Here is a 21,734-nt window from a genome sequence, read left to right as displayed (position 1 = left end):
CTAACCTCCCCCCACACGCTCTAAAGATCTCTACCAAAATTGTTAAAAAAGAGTTTTACCTGCTTGATTACCTTATTTGTAGAACTAATATAAAGAACATTGTTCAATGTTTTATTTGAGTCTTTTATTCTTTAGCTTTATTCCATCTGGAAACAAATAGTTGAACTACTTTGACTAAGTTGAGCCATCTTCTCTCAAGGCATGTTTCAATTTAAGTCTCAGGTTTAGCTTAGTCTACATAGCTCAAATACTTCTTTCGTTTCATTAAAGGAACTGAAAAAACTCTGATTCTATAAATCAATGCATTCATTAAACCTGATGTTGTAGAACTTTAATATTTCAAACTATAAATACTGCTCTAACAATCAAAGTTTGAAAGATCAAACACCATTAGGTTGCACAGATATTGGATAATTAGAGTTTGTAATTGTGGCAAGTAATTAGTTCCTCTGGTCGTTACATTCTTAAAATAAAGAAATTATATCAATGCATTTGGTTCATACTTAAAAAAGTACTTGGGCAGAGTTTAAACGTCGTCTTTTTATACAGTTTTATGGGGTCCACTGTATATTAAACCCTAAAGAAATTTTTCAATGGTTTAATACAAATACTTTTAATAATCCTAAGACAGTTTCTAAGGGTCCCGACAATTAAGGATAAACTACAGATTTACATCAAGATTTAACATGGATTCAATACAAATCCAACAAATTATTAGAATTAAAAGTTTTAAACCTTTGACAAATTCTATCAATCTTTCTCTACCCTCCTTCTCCATCTTTTCTTTGGTTTTACACTTACAATTGCTTTTATTTTGTTTAAACATGCAGATTTGTTTTGATACGCCAGAAAAAATCAACAATGAAAAAATCTAATTAGGAAGACTCTGACATACAATTTCATGAAAACATTGTTAACAAATTCGTTATGATCTAGCTTGTTAACCAAGCAAAACTTTTTTAGGTTAAAATAAAATTTATACAACCATTTTATAAATTACATATTCAATTTTGTGTTTTAGAACTTAAGCTCAACAGAATATATATATATGTACTATTGTGAAAAATCCACAATTACGCTGCTGAAGGATGTTGGTTATATCGGCATAATGCTGCATGAATACTGCCGTGTATTGTCCTAATACTGCATGAATACTGCCTTATATTGTCATAATACTGCATGAATACTGTCTTGTATTGTCACAATAATGCATGAATACTGTCTTATATTGTCATAATACTGCATGAATACTGCCTTGTATTGTCCTAATACTGCATGAATACTGCCTTATATAGTCCTAATACTGCATGAATACTGCCTTGTATTGGCCTGTGTTCAGTTTAATTACAAAGATAAAAGATAATTAGAAGTGCTAGGTGTAGTTAGGCATCATTTACCTGCCAGATCCAATCAGATTAATACTAGCTAGAGTTAGGCAGCTTCTAGTTCAATACTTGCTTGGTTCTAGTTCAATACTAAGTAGGGTTGGGCAGGTTCTAGTTCAATACTAGCTTGGGCTGGACACGTTCTATTGCAATACTAACTAGGTTTGGGCAGGCTCTAGTTCAATGCTAGCTAGGACTGGGCACGTTTCAATTTAATAAAAGCTAGGACCTGGCACGTTTTTGACTACTACTAGCTAGGACTGGGCACTTTATTGAACAACACTGGATAGGACTTTGCACGTTCTTGTTTAACATTAGATATGGCTCAGAACTTTCTTGTTAAACACTTAATAGGTCTTATCCCCTACTTTACACCTAGATAGGACTGGTCACGTTCTAGTTCGCCGCTAGTTAGGGCTAGGCACGTTCTATTTCAACAGTAGCAAGAACTGAGCACGTTATTGCTTAGCGCTATCTAGGGCTGGGCACGTTCTTCTCAAAACTAGCTATGACTTGGCACGTTCTAGTTTAACACTATTTAGGGCTGGGCACGTTTTAATTTAAAAACTTTTTAATGGAGGGCCATTCGGAATAAAAATGACATTCCTTTTAAAGGATTCCTTTAATTACCAAAGACAATTAATGACTTACAATGACAATCTTTAAACCCTTTTAACGATCTACTTGTGTTTGTTGTAGACGACCCACAAGTTCCAAAGATCCATTCCAATCAACTTTTGAATTTAAGCGTGTCCAGTTCTAGCTAGTGTTGAATTTAAGCGTGCCCAGTCCTAGCTAATGTTGTACTAAAAACGTGCCCAGTCCTGGCTAGTGTTGAACTTGAACGTGCCCAGTCCTATTTTTTGTTATTATATGTTGATTATAGCGTGCCTAGTCCTAGATAGTGTTGAACAAAAAACGTGTACAGTCCTAGCTAGTGTCGACTAGAACGTTCCCAGTCCTAGCTAGTTCTGGGCTAGAACGTGCCCATCTAGCCAGTGTTGAACTAGAACGTGCCAAGCCGTAGAAAGTGTTGAACAAGAACGAGCCAGTTTTTGATCAGTTTTCAAAATAATCATGGAAGTCAAATTAATAAATGATAAATCAACGCATTGTGAATCCAACATGCCACTCTATAATTTAAAGTCAGTTGAAACTACGTCTGCTCTCCCTTTAACGCTAACTTTCTAATTAAGAAAGCTAGCTCCTGGTAATTATAATAAAACATGCTGGCAAAGCCGGGTATTTTTATGTAAAAATGCATGAGGGTACAGGGCTTTAATGCACAATGTATACTGAGAAAAGGAAGCGGGGTGTACGAATAATTACCCTTTTTACAGCGTTTTACAACCACTAATTATTTCAGCAAATGCGGTCTCCTTTGTGAATCAAACCCAGCACCATTTAATAAATATAAAGCTAAACTTCATAAATTTTCAAAAACATAAAAGTTATCTTTTTTATAAGTCAAACCCATCAAATAAAATTAAAAGATTCAAAAATGTAATTGAGACACCCTGTCTGGAAGCTCGAAGCCCGTATGCGTTTAGAATATAACATTTACGTTTACATATATTAATAGTATTTTCAAATCTTATAATGTATTCAATATACTAGGGTTTCTTTTTCTGAGCTTTTCTCCTTTACTAATTATTTCTTTTAACAAAATACATTTTAAAATTACTTTACATGCGAGCGTTTTTTTCTTTGCACACTTGAAAACAAGAACACTTCAAAATTGTTGGAGAGTTTTTAGATTTTATTTAGCGAATTTATTTTTAAATTCTGACCGGATATAAACCATCGGTCCCTGGGTTAGTTTAGACAAAGAAGTTTAAGTGTGTATGGTCAAAATGTGTATGTTTGCAAGAAAACCCTAACAACAACAAAAATAAATTTCACTAGAAGGGGATCATTCATTTGGCGTACAGTCCCGTTTTGCCTAATATAGTCTGTATTTGTACTGTACTGTTCCTATAGTCTGTATTTGTACTGTACTGTTCATATAGTCTGTATTTGTACTGTACTGATCATATAGTCTGTCTCATTGTAGTGTACTGCTCATATAGTCTGTATTTGTACTGTACTAATCATATAGTCTGTATTTGTACTGTACTGTTCATAAAGTCTGTATTTGTACTGTACTGTTCATATAGTCTGTATTTGTACTGTACTGTTCATATAGTCTGTATTTGTACTGTACTAATCATATAGTCTGTATTTGTACTGTTCTGCTCATATAGTCTGTATTTGTACTGTACTGCTCATAAAGTCTGTATTTGTTCATTTGTACCGTACTGCTCATATAGTCTGTATTTGTACTGTACTGCTTATATAGTTTGTATTTGTACCATACTGCTCATATAGTTTGTATTTGTACTGTACTGCTCATATAGTCTGTATTTGTACTGTACTGCTTGCCCTGGCTAGTCGAAATTCTGCCCGGTACAGAAAATGAACTGGAATGTACCATGCCAAAGTGTCTCTAATTTTTATCTTTTCGTTTCATTTGAGAATATTAAAATTTGTTAAAAATATGTTATTCAGTTTCTGCCGTTTTTGAGGCAAACACACAGAGGCAAATTTAAATATAGATTAACCATGACCTGATTTAATGAATTTGAGCTAGGTCATTGAACTATCTACTATCGATTCAACTCAAGTACTTATCTGTAGTTTTGCAGTGTAGTTATCATCCAAAGGACAAATTCTGAATCACCGATTCAAGATACGTGGATAAACCGTATCTAGACCTGGCTCCAATTAATTAAATTCGGTCTCTGGAAGTAAAAAATTTAATTTTCTTTGGTCTAAATGGATATGCAAGTAAACTGTAAGTAAAGAACACTGAACTTTTTATCTTTTTGTTTTATTTTTATTGAAATTTTAAAAAAAATACATTAATAGATGAACTAGACAATTTTAAAGTAAAAGTTTGGCTATCTTTGGTTTAAATTTGTGTATGAAAGTAAATTGTAATAACCCGGCAGTGTCCTTACTTTTTATCTTTAGTTACTATACCCCTGCCTAGAGTTTGTTTTTGTTTTCCCCAGGCTTAAAGCTTTAAAGCCGACCCAGGTCTAGAATATAACTAAACTGTTTAAGGATATTACCTTCAAGCATTTCTAGAAGAACGGGGGGGGGGGGTACAGATTAAGCAAGGTCTTTGCAATAAAAGGTTAAAAATGTTTTATGCCAGAATACTAATATTATAAGTTAGGAGAGCGTATTATAACGTTTCTTTTTTGTTGGCCGAACCAAGTATACAGGGTGTCTCACTAAAAAAAACATGAAAATTGAGAGACAACATTAAGATTATCTGTGATATTTGATATCTAACTAAGGGTAATATGTGTTTCATAAAATTTGTTTGACTTTCAAACATTTCTGGAGGTAAATGTCCAATTTTATATGTGCACATTTTTCATTATACAATCTTAAGTCGTATATCCATTTTCAAATCCCTAGCTATATCAAATTTCAAATAGCAAGGTGTAAACCTTTGATATAGTTTAAACTTAGATTATTTCACAAAGATTGCACAGTTTGAAAAATTTAAGTTTTACGACATGGGTTGCAAAGATATAGGATAGTGATTTGGATAAATCAGAGTTTGTGCCAAAGAATCAATTTCTTTGTTATGGGGTCATACAAACATTATTCAGATCACATACTACACATACAGGCGGTGTGTAGTAGCCATTTTAAACTTTTGTAATTTACCGACTTCGACCCCCCCTCTTCGACCCCTCCCCTCTTATAAAGGGTATAAGTGAGGGGGGGGAGAACTTCAAGTGTCGATAAATTAAACAAGAAGGTTTCCAAGGGTTTCCAGTGGAGAAGGGTGTAAAAAAGAATAAAAGAGGGGGGTTCATTCAAAAAAAAATAGAAAAGATGAAAAAAGTGTTTCTGAGAGAAATTTTTTACCGTCAAAATAATGTTTGTACTTTTTTATAATATAATTATTCTACTGCATATTGATCCTTTCTTTTATATGGTTCCTAATCCTATTATTATGAGCTTATTCAAAAATTATAATATTTTATTGATTTGTATATATACTTATTGATTAATATTAAACCACTAATAAGTACTACTTAGCATTCGATTAACGAATTTAATCTTATTTGTTTTCATGTAAAAACATTGTGATTATAAAATTTTGGTATTTCGTGAAATTTTGTTAAAAAATTATTTTGCGAAAACAGTGCAAAATGTTCTTTATTTTTTGCATTATTAATTTAACGAATCTACAGAAGCTGACGTTTTCAAATAAAACTATACCTATAAACATATTTATTGTATTCTTATAAAAAAGCATATATTTTTCGATTTAATTTTACGTATGCAGTATAAACATTTTATACAGTTGAATTGATTTCAACAAATGATAAAAAAAGATTTTAAAATCTCAAACAGAATTAATTATTTCATGAACAAATACAATTAAAAATGATAGCACTTTCTCGGTCATTTTTTAAGTTTTCCTTCTCTTACATTTGTACCCCCATACTCCCCTTAGTCTTTCCCCCTCCCCTCCCCTTATTGAATTGTTTTTGTTTATTGAAGTATATTTATAATTATTTACATATTGATAGATATGATCGTTATGATGGTTCCAATACACAAGGGACAATGAGTTTGGTCGATATAATTGTGCTCGTTAGTTTTGCAAAGAAAATAAGACATTTTTTACAGTGATACAAAATGTGCCAAATCTAACGCAAAAATCGATCAGCTGATCAGCATTTTGTAAATTACTTCTTTTTCACAGAAGCAAAAATAACGAAAATGTATATGTGTATAATTATAAGTGTATCTATATATAAATTTGGCTTGTCTTGGTGTTTGTTTGTTTGTTTGTCAGTGTGTATCCAATAAACGTCAAAACGGCTGAACCGATCGGGCCCAAATTTTTTGTGGGACATCACGTGACCACAGGGAAGGTTTATGAATGATAAAAATTTTAAATATTTGTCTCCATCAAAATTCGATCTTCATTAAATTTTTGAAAATTTTGAAAATCCACGAAATTTTTTTGTGAAAATCCGCGAATTATTTTTGTTTTGTTTTACGATGTACACAAAGAGAACATGTTCACAATTAATTTAGAAGATGGGCTAGTAATTATATATGGATAGTCAAGACGACGATGCTACTCTTAAAAGTCAACCCGGTTACAAAAATGATTGCACAATTTTCATCTCTCTGCTTACTGGACAGCTTAGATACTAGTTTCTTCATTAATATGCAGTCTTTGTTGACAGAAAAAAAACATTAATATTTCATAATGGCGTTCATTCTTTCTCTTTTAAAAATCTATATTTAACTGTTTATGATGCACTACCACTACCAGTTTACAGTAAAAAAATAGATACTAAAAAAAGCATTGAAAATCTTATTATTTTTTACTTTATTCTGAAAGTTTTTCATCCCCCCCCCCTCCCAGCTGCTTTTGTAGTTATTCTTTGCTTATTTCTTTGTCTTCTAAGCCCACCCCCGCCCATCTTTCTCTTACCCTTTTAAACCCCGCTATCTTGCTAAGTATCTATGGTATCCCTTGTATCCCTTGATATCCCTGGTATCCGTGCTGTTTTGAAGATTATCACAAGGTGTGAAGGATTCCTATCATCAGGTTCATCTTTTTAAACAAATCAGTGTGAAATATCCAACTGTTTAGCGTTAGATAGATAGATATAGGACACAAAATAGAAAACTAAATGAAGAAGAAATGGCATAACTTTAAACTAACAAACTTTAAACTTTAAATATATCTTTACAAATATATTTGTGCGAGTCTTACTTAATAAATCTTTAAAATAAGTTCACACAAGATTGTAAAGGCGAAAAGACAAGTATAGTTTTACAAATGAGAGAAAACAAAAACAATAATAAAAAAGATTAAACAAAGAAAACAAAGAGATTAAAACGGAAGGAAATAAAAACACAAATTTGAATCTTTATTTAGTTTCAAACCGGTTTCTATACTGTAAGAGTTTATTGTGAATCAAGGCTTTTTCGCCACCACAACCTTATAGCTTTTGGCAAAAGTGTGTATTCCTACCCTTATAAAATAAACAACGTAGAATGATAATTATCAAAATAAAATATATGTTAGACTTAAAACCTCAAAATATGAGAACTTTATGTTTTCCTAGATGCCAAATTTAGACTATTCATGGCCCATGGGTGGCCCAATGATTCAATACCAAACCTCCTTTACACACCTAGCTCATCTTTAGCATACCTTCTCTGTCTTTGTATATATAATTATTGATTAATATTAAACCACTAATAAGTACTACTTAGCATTCGATTAACGAATTTAATCTTATTTGTTTTCATGTAAAAACATTGTGATTATATTTTCTTGTTTAAAAGAAGCAATGGAGAAACTCACAGAGATAAACGGAAAAAACGATCAGATAAAAATTGTAATGGTACTGTTGTGAATCGGACTTTGCAATCTTTGCATGAATTGTCACTTGAAATTACGCTTACAGTCTTTCATGCAAATAAATGTATACGTATTCTTCTCTTTCTTTCGTTTTCTTCTCCTACCTTTCCATTCTTCTTTTCTTTTCGCTTAGTTTTAGTCACAAATTCTTCTTTGTCTAAGCATTCATACCTTTTTCTAATCCTTTTTTTTTCTATCTTTTTTAAATTCTAATTCTTTTCTTTCTTTTCCTTTTTTTATTTTCCTTCCTTCTACTCTAAATATCCTTTTTTTATTTCCTTCCTCTCCATCTTCCTCATCCTTTTTCTACATGTGTATCCATCTTCCCTACCCTTCTTTCCTTTTCTTCTATCTTCGCATTCTTCTTTCTCGTTTACTCATTAGTTCTCCTTTGTACTCGTACTTTTGTCCCTCTCTCTTTCATTTTTCATTTTTTTTCATTTTCTGTCGCTGAATTTTTATCGTAAATTCTTCCATCTTCCCCTCTCCCCCATCTTACAACACCTATTTCTCATCTCCATAAATTTAGATAATTTTCACTGAATTTGCCACAGTGCTCAATAAAGCTGGTGGATACGCTAGTGTTTAGGTTCAAGTTCTGAGAGAGGAGGAGAGAAGGGGGTGGAGTTGGACGGACTAGGACCTGGAGCTAAAGGCGAGACAAAATTCGTCTCACGCTGAACCAACCAATTCTCTTAGAATTCAACAACCTGTTAGTTTTACTCGATTTTAGACATGAAAAGGAGTTGATTAATCTCTTATTTTCTAGTCCTTGTATTTTTGCAACCTGATTGTGTAAACTTTGATATTTCTCTCCTTGACGGTTATGAACAAAAAATCCAATATCAAAGTTGTCCACCATCAGCTTGTGAGGTAAGAGTTTGAGACGAATATCAGTTTTTTCGTTAATTTTGATAATATTTTTTGTTTAATAAAATTAGCTGTAATTAAAAAATGTATTCAAAGTTGAACTCTTCGTATTCCAGCGTGGTTTGAGCTAACAGAAAACCTACAAAACTCAGTTCTCAGCCAATGTTTGAAATTAAGAATTTGCTAATAATGCCAATTGCTATATTATCATAAACTGCAGTAAACTTTAATGGTCTGTTCTGGTAATAAATTAGGTTAATTGCGCCCGATAAAATGCATTTAGAATCGAAGGTGGGTGTTATTAAATATATAGATACATTCTATACCGGCAAAGAACAAAGAACTCTGACTTGGTTTAAATTCAAAAATCAAAAACCCCATTTTGCTAAAAGGACAACCCTGAAATCTTTCCTGATAAATGATATGGAAGATATTGTCGTTTTTCTAGATTTGCTAGGCTAAAAGGGATTTGATTACAAAATTCCTCTTTATTTTCCTCTGGTAAAATGCAATTAACTTTTGTACAGAAACAAAAATAATTAGTTTCCAAAATAATAAACGTATGATATCATATTTAAAGAGAAAACCTTTTAAATGGTTCCGTTGTGAATGGGACATTGCTGCATTTTTGCATTAAGCGTCACTTGAAATTACGCTTACAGTCCCTTTAAACTTAAAAAGTACTAAGGGTATTATTCTAAATACATTTTTCAAAAAAGCTGTGAAATTATTTTTACGTTTCTCCTGATATAGCGTAGAAGAATATAAAATAATATATAGGCATATTCATATATTTGTAGAGAGAGATATCTATGAAAAGTATCTTAGGTGTAAGTATCCCTCCAAAAAATTGTTTGTTTATGCACAAAGATATGTAAACAAATATGTAAACAAGAAAGAATGACAAATAGGGTATTTGAAAAGGCTGAGAGAGTTAAATTTTTTGCTAAAACAATATTGTCACACTTCCAGTGGACAAACAGAGAACTTTCAGAGAAAATATGCAAATGTATCGGTGCTTACTTAACCCTACAAATGCTGCAGGATCTCTGAATTTGTAAATATATGCAGACCTAGGTGAAAAGTGCAAAAAATACGAAAAATTCATTATCCATTTTTTAGGCCTTTTAAACTATAAAAAACTGTTTATTAATCACCAGCACACGTCAAACTACATGAAATTGAACTTAAGATTTATATCCTTATATTTTTTCATTCGATCATAAAACTCCTGAAAATGCCAAAACTGTTTTGAATTTCTAATTATGTTAGCAAATAAATTAGCTTCCATAATATCGTAGTAAAATAAAAACTACAGAAGCTACAAGGTCACAGCAATGGCATACCAGTAATAAATGTAAACCTCATCTTTTCCAGTTGTCAAGTTTTCAATGAGTATTCAAAATATTTTTATATTTCGTAAATGACTGAAAAATACTAAAAGGATCTGAGCATTTGACGAAAACTTTAACTTTTTAAACCCTAAATCTCAAAATCTTATATTCCGAACTATAGTTTTTTTTTACGAATATAATGCTCGAAGGTCTTTTCCATCAGGTTGTGGATAAAAGGGGGCTCGAATACTAGAGTTTGTGGCAAGTGTTAGTTTCTTTATTTTTTAATAAAAATCTGAACGCAAATTTTAATTGGCTTTCAATGCATTTTTGATTATTTAGATGCAAACCCCAAAGCAGTAAATGCCAATACTTAACTGTGCAAAAATATTTCTCAAGGATTAACTTTGCAACAAGATACATTTGCACAATATTGATTGCAAAATTATTCTCCTGTTAGCTTAAATTTTCCATTAAAAAATTACGAACTTTTTTAGCCCTGCGCGCATAGCAATTATGTGTTGATGCATTCCAATTCCTTAAAATTAGAAAATCTAACTTTTAAGATTTTCATAACTACGCGTTAACTTTCTAACATTTAATATAATCTATCAACAATAATTAGAAAATTAGATAATGATTAACTTAATTTATTTTCTTATCCTACTGCAGAATATTTATGGTTCGATATTTTTATTAAATTTAGAGATACTGTACTGCAAGCTAGACAGATGGGAAATGTCAAATTCTTGCAACGTTATTTTACACCTTTCAGACCTCTTATCTCCTCTAGTTTTAATTTTAAGCACAAGTATGAAAAATAGAAACATTATCCATGGTTCCATATAGGAAACTCTAAACATTTTTGTTCTTCTCAATAAATCTTCAATTAAAGGATTTGTGATTGAAAACCTAGATGTCAATCTAACGTGGAATTTACTTTGGTTTGTCGTGACTTTTATTTAAAGAGGGGCATGTCTAATTCACAACGGTGCCCTTTTAACCTTTATCTTATCTAATATTGTCGTTTTTATAGTATTTTTATCTGATAATTCCCTCAATTGTTTCTTGATCATAAAGAGCTTTTTAAGGGTGTAGTTGTGAATTTGACACGCCACTCTGGTATTTTGTATACAGTCCCTTTAAACTTGCTAAAACGTGTAAACCAATGGTTTATATTTTTTCATGTCTAAATCTAATTAACATTTCATTGTCAATAAGTTTAACATGTGTTTTACATAAATTTAATTTTTTTAAACTTTCCCTCTAATCCTTCTCTTCATTCAAATTTTTCCTTTTTTTTCACTTCTTAGAAACTGAGCAAAAATTATTGTTTGATATTTATTATTGTATTTAATGCAGACATATATTTAAATAATTTAAAACTATCACAGCCATGATTATATTCCTCCATCTAGTGAGTTTAATATCTTTCTTTATCAATATCAATATAGATATTCTCCGGGTTCTGTTGAGGAGTAGGATTGGATACAGGCTGACCTATCCATTGTCCATCTAATCTCTGGTTGGAGAGAATATGCTGGAGATATGACTGGTTGGAGTTTAAAGGAATCACTAGAGCAGTTTCTCCATTAGGTAAAGTTGTATATACAGAGGTATTAGGGATACATGTGTACATAGATCCTTGGGTAGTGTACATAGATCTCTGGGTAGTAGGTATAGTAGTGTACACAGAGCTAGATGTACTTGATTCGCTTCCAGTACTATAATCATACACAGAGAAGTGTCCAGTGTTCTGGTGTGTGTTGTAATCCTGAAACTTGCTGGAATCCAGGCTAGAGATCATAATCTCTCTCTTCATGTTCTCCTTCTTCTTCTTGTTCTTCATCTTGGTGTAAAGAAGAGCAGAGATAAAGATTATAAGAGAACAGGAGAGAAGAGAAACCAAGGTTGCAATAAGAACAGTTTCTTCCTCTCCAATCTTCAAGGTTTCAATCTCAGGTTCCTCCAGAGGAAGATTTATAAAAATCTCTCTTCTTTCCTGTTCAAGAAGATCTTCCAGGGTCATCTCATCTTCATAATCTTCTTCTATATCCAGAAGATCTTGGAGGACTGTCTCAGGGTTCAATATTTCTTCAATCTCAGGTTCAACCTTCTCTGTGGTCTGTGTAGTAGATGGAGAAGGTGTAGTACTGGTAGAACTAGGACCTGGATAAGGTGTAGTACTAGTAGTAGAACTAGGAGAAGGTTTACTAGTTGTAGCTGACATCTTGAGTAACCAAGGTGGAAGATCATTATTCTGAGATCTTGGTTTCTCCACCTTGTTGATACAAGTATAATGAATCTCTAGATATTTATAAGTATCAGGACAAGGATCTCCAAATACAGAACTGGTCACATCAATAGAACAGGATGATTTCCCTTGGCATAAAGAGTTTACTTGTCTCAGGGTAGTTGGTTGAATACAACGAGTTGACCAAGCTTTATTTAATCCTGGATTACAAATATCAGCATCAAATCTACCATAGTTGGCTCGGACTGGAGATATATAGGATCCATCCTCACATTCTAGATTTATCTGGGTTCCTTCGCAACCATACTTGGATTTTTTTTTCAGTTTTAACTTTTAAATATTTTTGAATACAACCTATTATTTGAAAATGAACTCATACAACTTGCAACGAAATGTTTATAATTCAATTTCCAATGCATTTTTTTTCTTTAGCTTCGGCTTTTTTAACTTATTTACAAGAAAAGAACAGATTTGTTTTTTATCAATATTATTAATCAAAATTATTTTTATTTAGTGTTTAGCTAATGTAAAATTTGACTTTGTTGAAATAAAATGTAAAAAAAAAATGTTGTGCTGTAAAATTTTGCAAAAATAATATTCTTAAATACAAAATGTTTAAACATATTATTTAAAAAAGAAACCATATAACTTGCAGCGATGGTAGATATAAATACAGAAATGTAGATAAACAATAAACATAGAATAAAGAAATATTTGGATGATAAATAAAAAATGGATGAAATGAATAGATTCTATTGATGATTATATTAGATTAGTTGAAAGAGAAACAGAGATAAGAATCAGCAATTAATACTGATAAAAAACTAGATAAAAAACAGGAATTTACATGAAACAAAAACATTTTTTAGATCTTTGCATCGCCAGGATCTATTTTTATTCTTTAAAGTTTTTTTTTGGAAAATGTTTTTCTTTGTGATATGAGAATACTATGGGACAGAGTATGAATTGAATAGAATACACAGAGGATAATCTAGATTTCAATAAAATCCTCTTTAATCCTTCAGGGGTGATATTTCTAACAAATAAATTTAACTCGAAAACTTTTTATTTTTACATGTAATCTTTAAAGGAACATCAAATATTTTTTGGTTAATTTAAAAAAAAAATATTTCTTTCCCTTTAATCCATTCAAATCCGAGGTATACAGACCATTTCCTTCAATATACATATTCTTCATGCAAATATATATATTTATCTAAATACTTTTTCATCCATTCTTTCACTTTTATCCACCCATAAAACTGCAGAATTGGAAGAGGATAGAGAAAAAAAGTTTATATGTATTTGATGTTGTTAAAAAGCTGCAAATATAAAAGGTTTACTAATTGCGTCAATATAAAAGGTTAACTAATTGCGTCAATATAAAAGGTTAACTAATTGCGTCAATATAAAAGGTTAACTAATTGCGTCAATATAAAAGGTTTACTAATTGCGTCAAAATAAACTTTTTTACATAAAATGGGTTTGTGTACACTGCTGACTTGATTTTTTTCATGTTCGTTAGACTATTTATAATCGTTAATATCGTCTTACTTTTCCATTTTATTATATTAAATTATATTCAATTATACAGCATCATTAGACAAGAAACAAATTTTATAAATAAAGTGGCGCAACTTAACTTTAAACACTTTAAAATCAAGATTTTTCAAACTGTGATCGTTGTCTTTAAAAGTAACATTTTTGTATTACAAAAATTTTCGAATCATGGCTGATTTACAAATACATATACAACAAAATTGCAAATTACAATTTAAAATCCTGTGTGCAAATATGCACCTACTGAAAAAGCTTGAACTTGCAAGGCAATTCTTCTTCGTGCATTTCCATGAATACCAATTTTCACGCGCAAAAAAAATCCTCAAGGAAATCCTAATTACAACATTTTTGAACTTCTTTTGCCACTCAAATTATGTTTAATCATATCATATCCTATCAGAAAATATTTAATTTTTTTGTTAATTTTTCATGGATGAATTTTTCATATTTAACAACACAAGCAAACATAATTAAATATTTAATTCATTTTTTTATGAATGAATTTGGTCCGGTTAGAACTGATCAGAATTAGGTTGAATGAATAAGCAAATTCTTTAAATGCTGGTTGTAAATGGAAGAATAAGGGTTGAGGGGAATATGCAACTTTATAGTTTCCTGTGAAAGATCTAGAAATCTTAAAAACACCCAACCTTGAAAACTTCAAACAGAATTTTGTCCGTTTTACGGTTTCGGAGTTTTTGCGATCCTACGTAAAGGGGTGTCCCATATAAACTTAACCTTTTACAAGATAAGCACATTTTACTTATTTGCTAATATTTGTTTTTACTTGAATTATTTTAAGAGAAGAGTTTGAAGTACGTAAAAATTTTAAAAATGAAAAACATAAAAAAGAAGAGTATTAAAGATACGATGAGAAACAAGGTAAACAGAAGTTTGATAAAAGGAGAAAACACACAGAAACAGTTACAAGAAATATGAATGCAGAAGACCAAGGAACCTGACAGAAGAATTCAAGAGAAAAGATGAGATTAGAGAAACCCCAAAGATTAAAAAAGAAGAAAGAAAAAAAGGAATATACGCATAAACGCATATACGCATATACGCACGTATACGTAAAAGAGAATATAAATTCGAAAGAGGGAATGAAAAGCGTTGGCATAATAAATGTTAAAATTTTGTTATTTTTAGGAAAAAGGCGTTTTCGGAAAGGGGGGATATAAAAAAGTAGATAATAAAGTCATAAAAGGTCTTTTTGAATAATTTTGATTGATGTATGTTAGATAAATATACAGTTGTCTCACGATACATCACCATTATGCAGATAATAAAGATATAAAGAATACAAGGTTGAATAAGAAATTAAGATAATGTTCACTTCTTGATTGGTCCATTTAGACAAACTTTATTTATTCCACTCTTTCATTTTCCTTTTTCTTTTCCTTATTCTTTCTTAAAGGGCTGTAAGTGTAATTTCGAGTGATTCTCCATGCAAAGATGACAATGCCCGATTTACAACGGTACCCCTGAAAGCTTTGTCTGAACATGAATGAAACAGATATCATATTAATGTTATTGTTTCTTCAAACTGTTTATTTTCATTTGTGTATTTTCTGCGAAAGTGACTTGCGCTTTTCTTGTTTAAAAGAAGCAATGGAGAAACTCACAGAGATAAACGGAAAAAACGATCAGATAAAAATTGTAATGGTACTGTTGTGAATCGGACTCGGAGCGTCACTTGAAATTACGCTTACAGTCCCTTTAAACTTAAAAAGTACTAAGGGTATTATTCTAAATACATTTTTCAAAAAAGCTGTGAAATTATTAATATGTTTTATATTTCGTAAAGTACTTACAACCCCCCTCCCCCTGTTCTCTTGCTGTGCCCCTGCCATGTTTTGCCGTAAAAAGTGAACTAAATGGTTAAATAAATTCCAGTAGGTAGAGCAGGGGTAGGCAGCTACTCTAATGGAAATCTGTTAAATTTGTTCGAACCTGACACAAACCTCATTTTTCACACCTGGGTCCGGCCCAAACCCTTCCAGGGATTCTTCACAAATTTGAAAATAATCAGAAAATCCCAATTCAGATTAAAAAAAACACGCCATTTTCAGCAACTCTAAAAAATCGCAATTTTTAACACTTGTCGTTATTTTTAGAAAACACGGTTTTCTTGTGAATTTTGTAGAAACATCTTTGAACGGTAATTGGTAACAAAAGAGATGTTATTTTAAGATAGGAGAACAAGCCATTGAAATCATCAGTTTGCCCACTTAACCATTCCTGAACATATACTTTCTAAAAATGAAACCTGAGTTCACTAAAACATTTAGTTTATTTAAACCATTCTATTTGTACTAAAAACATATCACGTTTTAGAATTTGAAAAAGGATCATATACAACTGGCTTTCGTTAAAAGTGCTTTTGAGGAACCTACAAATAAAATATTTATATTCAGGGCTCTCTGAAAAGATACAACGGTGGAAGCCTGGCAAAGATTGCTCAGTTTTATTAGTCAGTGAACAATTTTTTCATATGTCCAGCTTTTAGTTTTCGTAGTTCCTACTTAATATATTTTTTTCCTCAAAAATTTAAATCTTTATATATAAGATAAAAGTAATTTTGTCAGGGATTTTGTCAGAGAAAACGTAAGATCATTCTGATAAGTGCAGGTGACAAAACTGGAACCTATTGATCAACCGACCTATTCCCATTGATCAACAAACCTAACCCTATTGATAGACAAACCTAACCCTATTGAAGTTCACTCTTGGATAAATCCCGTGAACAATGAACCCCGGATACTCCGGGTACAATAGCTAGCTGCGGTCTCCTGTGTATAAAGGAGAACCCGGAGTAAACCCAAACCATGAATAGATCTTCTCTCTACAGCTGACAATGACTGGAGTTACAAATATCTCAATTCAAGATCATGTAGACAGATGGGATGCTAAGGGTGTAAACAAAAATCGAGAACATTCCCTAAAATTGGACGTTTTTGTCACTTTCAACGAAAATTTAAGAATTTTCAAAATCTGAAATATTTTATTTTTGAAACTCCGTGTTCACACAAGAGTATCAGAGGTGCCGAATTTCCCGTCCTTCATACAATGCCGCGGACACAAACAAATATAAAATAGATTTATAACTTTACATAAAGATGTCCGTTGTCAACAAGACTGTTTAGCAAAACATTAGTACGTTGGGTGCACTTATTGCTGGTTTTATTGTCACTTGAATCATTATCACTTGGTTCCTTGTCTCCTGTGGTTTTTTCATTGTTGGTGGTAATCCATTGCCAATTGAATCATTGTAATAGTTCCATTGCCACTTGTATCATTCCTACTAGTTCGATTGCCACTTATGTCCAGTTTGGTGGTTCCAATTGCCACTTGTATGTATCATTAGTTAAAGTTCAATTGCCACTCGCATCTATCTTTAGACCTAGTTCCATTGCCACTTGCATTATTTGTATACAGTACTACTTTGATTATGACTTGTGTAATTATTTCTAGTTCAATTGCCACTTTTGTCATTAATACTATTCCTTTGCCCCTTGTATCAATGTTGCCTATTCCATTGCAACAATTGTATCTTTATTATATACAAGTTTCATTGTCACTTGTCGTTGCATTGCTATTGTGTCATTATAATTGCTTTCGTTATAATTTTTATTATTATTTCTAGTTCCATTGCCACTTGTATTATTATTATTATACAGTACTAGTTGAAGGTATACACTTGTATAATTGCTAGTTTAAATGCTGTAAGTGATTCAATTAAAACATTTGCAATTATAAGTTGTTAAAGCTTATGAAAATTATAACTATATAATTAAGAGCTTTTTAAAATGAACTTTATAGTTAACAACAAAATAATTTGACATTTTGAGGGGTCAGTGAATAAGGTTAATCAACAAATCAATCTTTGAATGAACTTTTTCAAGGCGAATCCAACTCATCTTTTGGCACAAAAATCTTAGTTATCTGAATCTAAATGGATTCCAGGAAACTTGTTCTACTCTTTCAGAATCCTCAAAGTGTTAGAAGAAGAGAAAATAAACTTTAGGGAAAGTTTAAACAGTTTGAATTGGTTCAAGAATTTCTGATTAACTTATCAAACAAAATAAAGTGCAAAATGTATCAAATATATCGAGGATACTAGCAGGTTTAGGGGCCAGGGCTCTTCGCGCTTATCTTTTTGGTAATTCTCTTTGGTTTTTCGGGCATTTTTGAAATAACACAAAGAGAAATGTTTCAGACATTCTTATTTTCATTTGCAGTAGATCTTCAAAATTCTAAAAAGTCAAAAATTAGTTTGATCGATGAAATATTTTTAATTCTGATTATATGAATTGAATTTGGTCCTGTTCGGTGTAGGCGTTTAACAGGTTTACACAAACAAGCAAACAAATATACAAACTAAATATGCATATATATATATATTCAAAGCAACGAACTGAATTTGCGTATTTATACCAGGCTTCCCTGTAAATACATTTAGAAAAATTAACTAATTCTTTGTTAAACATTGAAAGGAATTAATGATTTTTGATCGAATTTTAACGATTTCAAACAACTTTGTTGTTCATGATAAAGGGATTAGAAAATCAGAGTTTCTTTATATTTTAGTTATTTTTTTCAACGTTATTTTTATTAATGGTATTATAAGTATGATTACACATTTTATGGCATGTACAATTCAGCTCAAGTACACCCAAACAATGCAAACCTTTAAGAAATAATAAAAAACAAAAAGCTTGTCTCCGAAATTTGCTAAAGATTTGTTGACTATATGATCAAAAAAAGGTCAACTTACTTTCAGAGAGAAATATTATTAGTCAATTTATATATAAATAAATTTGAAAAGTATAATTCTTTTTAAAGAAAATTTTTTAATTCCTCTGAAATGTTAAAATAATATCAAATTAATAATATTTAAACTACTAATTATTTCATGTTAAAAATTCTGAAGCAGTAAGTATATTTTTCAACAAAAATCATACATCGTTAATAGGGATATTTCATTTTAGAAATAATTCAAAGAGTTCTTTGTTTTCAGATTGGTTGCGGATTTGCTGAATATGATCTGTTTAAATTATATACAATTTCTATACGAAATTGTATATATATGAATTTTCGTATAAATTTGGCACAATTTTATATTAATTTCTCGAGACAGGAACATCAGATATAACGCTCATGGGTCGCGATCATGCTAGAGCTAAAGTGAATAGCTTTCAGCCTTTACCCCCTTTCATTTTTCATTTACAGTCCCTTTAATGAACANGCCCTTGTTTTCCTACATTTCTGACCTATGATCTGTTCACTGTTCAGTTTGGTAAGTTTGATAATAAACACCAATATACATCTGTTTGTTTGTCTGATTATATATAACTCATGAACCCTTGAACCAATTTGCCTCATATTTTGATTGGGGAACTCGGGAGAACCACGGTAACGTTCTTAGCTTGGCTTAGAGATTTCTAAGTTGAGTGGGTCGACTTTAATAGCGAAAATCTAGGTTCCCGGTCAAATCGTTTAAGTGCGGGTAAACGGCGAGAGTAACTTTTAGTTTGGCAGCGCTGGGTTCCCAATTGTTAAATTTTCTTCGTTTCTTCTGATGCATGAATCTGCAATTTAATAACTATATTAGTTTTTAGATAATAACGAGGGAAATTGCACACTTGGGAAGTTGCAACATGGGAACATCCCATGGGAAGTTGCCGCTTGGTAAAATGGGTTTGGGAAACTACATATAAAATCTCTTTAAAGGTGTAATTAAGTACCGTTTTGAATCAGGCATAACACGGTTTGATTAATATTAGCACGAGCAGTAAAACTTCTGCTGATTCTTTTTGTTAAATTTTAGAGTTTTTTGAAAATAGCAAGTTGTACACCATAGATACTTTGAAGATTTTCTAGGGGCAAATTAGAATTTGCAAACATGAGATTGCAATTCAAAACATCTTGTTCAAAAATGCAATTTTAACACTAATCTTAAAATCATGTAATATAGGGATTTAACAATTTAAAAGAAACTCTGTTTATGAAAATTGCAATTATGACTTTGATTTTTTAAATTGCATTCTTTGCTCGAAAAAGCTCCAAGGAATAAATTGAAATGTTATTAGAGCAAACCAGAAATATAGAAAATTACAATTGTACAGACCCACCCGTCTTCTAGTAAAATATACTTACTCTTACTTTAACAGCAATTTGTTTAGCATTATGCAAAGGCAAAATGGGACAGTTTGTACACTAAATACCGTCCAAGCTAATCCAATTCAAATCTATCTCTATTGGGCTAAATAATTAGACCTCTAACTTTAATGGTTAGGGTGTAAAATAAGTTCAAAAAGTACGTCGACAATATTTTTACAAAGTATTTATTTCTACTTTATTTTTACTAGGGTCTTTATTCGGATGTTTTCAAGTAATATTACTGAATATTTTATTTTGCTTTCCGTTTATCCATTTTAACGTCATCATTTATAAAAGCAATTTCTGTTTGTCTGTTTCTTGTGTGTTAGACAGATCCTAACTCATAAAACCCTTTTCGGAATATCCTCAAAATATGAATTTGAGATCGGGGTAGAATCATTCTAAGTTTATAATCCTATACCTTGAAAACCAGGATACGATACATAGTCCCTCTAAGTCCCGTGTTTGATGTCCAAATATGACAAATGATACATCATAGAAAAGATCTGATGCTCTACTTTTAAAATCTGCCAAAAAATTAACAATTTTGCAAAAATTTAAATTATTTTTGCAAAATCAAGTTATAAAGTAAAATTTTTTGCAAAAATCATGTCCAAAAAATTATAAATAAACATTTTTAAAAAGCACTTAAAGTTCATCGTAAAACTTAAAATTTTCGCAGATACATATAGAAAAATACCGTACATTGTATATGTGAGCAAGCATATATAAGGGGGGGGGCCCTTTGATCTGCACAATGAATGCCTTCAAGACGCTGCACTGTACAGAATTATACATTCGTTCAATTAGAGATTAATAAAAATACACAACTTGCATTTTTTCATCTTACAACCAAATAAAAATAGATATAATCATTTTGCAATATGGTAATACGAAAAAAATATATTTTTATCATCCTTTTGAGACTTGTAAACTAAGATATTACCTTTAATTCTGAAATTATTGAACTATTAATGATTTGCAATTCGACTAACAAAGCTTTCACAGAATTAAAAATGAGAAGCAGTTTGAAATATAAAAGTATACAAATAATTTGAATACATTTTTCAAAGACACAGTTATAGATACGTGTTATTCCCATGAATGTAAAGGTGTAAATAAACGAAGACAGATTGGGGTTTGCAAGAAATGAATAAACTAAGTGAACAGTGTATGTTTGAAATCACTGTGATAATTTCAATCGGTTGAAAAGTATTAGATGAGTCTACGATAACAAATATAGATTTTTAATTAAAAAAATTACCCTCAAAGGACAAAGGATGAGACTTGCATGACAATCAAAAACTCTTTAAATATGATTAAATATTAAATATTATGTGGAATTTGGTCTTCCATACCTTCAGTATAGTCTTAAGAGATATTGTATACTGAAAGATTTGGAAGAGAAAGAAATAAGATTACAGATGTAAGAATCCCAGGGTGTAAGAAAAAATAATAAATAAGTTACGTCAAGTGGATTCTCCAAAGTGTCATTATATTTGGGAACCCTGTATATAAATATAAATTTTGGAATTTAAAGTTTTGCATTTGTATTTCAGACTTGGACTTTTATTACAATATGAGGAAAATTTCATTTTAGAGAATTCAATTTAATAGCTTCAGTCTTCATACAGAAGATGTACAGAGGATGAGGATGAGGATGAGGATGAGGATGAGGATGAGGATGAGGATGAGGATGAGGATGAGGATGA

The 21,734-nt window shown here is 31.1% G+C and overlaps 1 protein-coding gene across 1 annotated transcript; it reads right to left on the bottom strand.

Annotated features, from left to right (window-relative positions):
• Positions 1 to 11,373: 11,373 nt before the first annotated feature.
• On the bottom strand, positions 11,374 to 12,615 carry LOC111712860 (uncharacterized; the record flags this gene model as incomplete). The annotated part of the gene is made up of 1 exon (XM_023487606.1): positions 11,374 to 12,615. A coding segment is annotated over one exon (1,146 nt), but the record flags the coding sequence as incomplete, so codon positions are not given.
• Between the last annotated feature and the right edge of the window lie 9,119 nt (positions 12,616 to 21,734).

The sequence above is a fragment of the Eurytemora carolleeae genome, unplaced genomic scaffold, assembly GCF_000591075.1.
Source record: "Eurytemora carolleeae unplaced genomic scaffold, Eaff_2.0 scaffold1197, whole genome shotgun sequence".
NCBI classification, from domain to species: Eukaryota; Metazoa; Arthropoda; class Copepoda; order Calanoida; family Temoridae; genus Eurytemora; species Eurytemora carolleeae.
The sequence above is the reverse complement of the archived record's forward strand: the minus strand, read 5'-3'. Positions and strand labels throughout refer to the sequence as shown.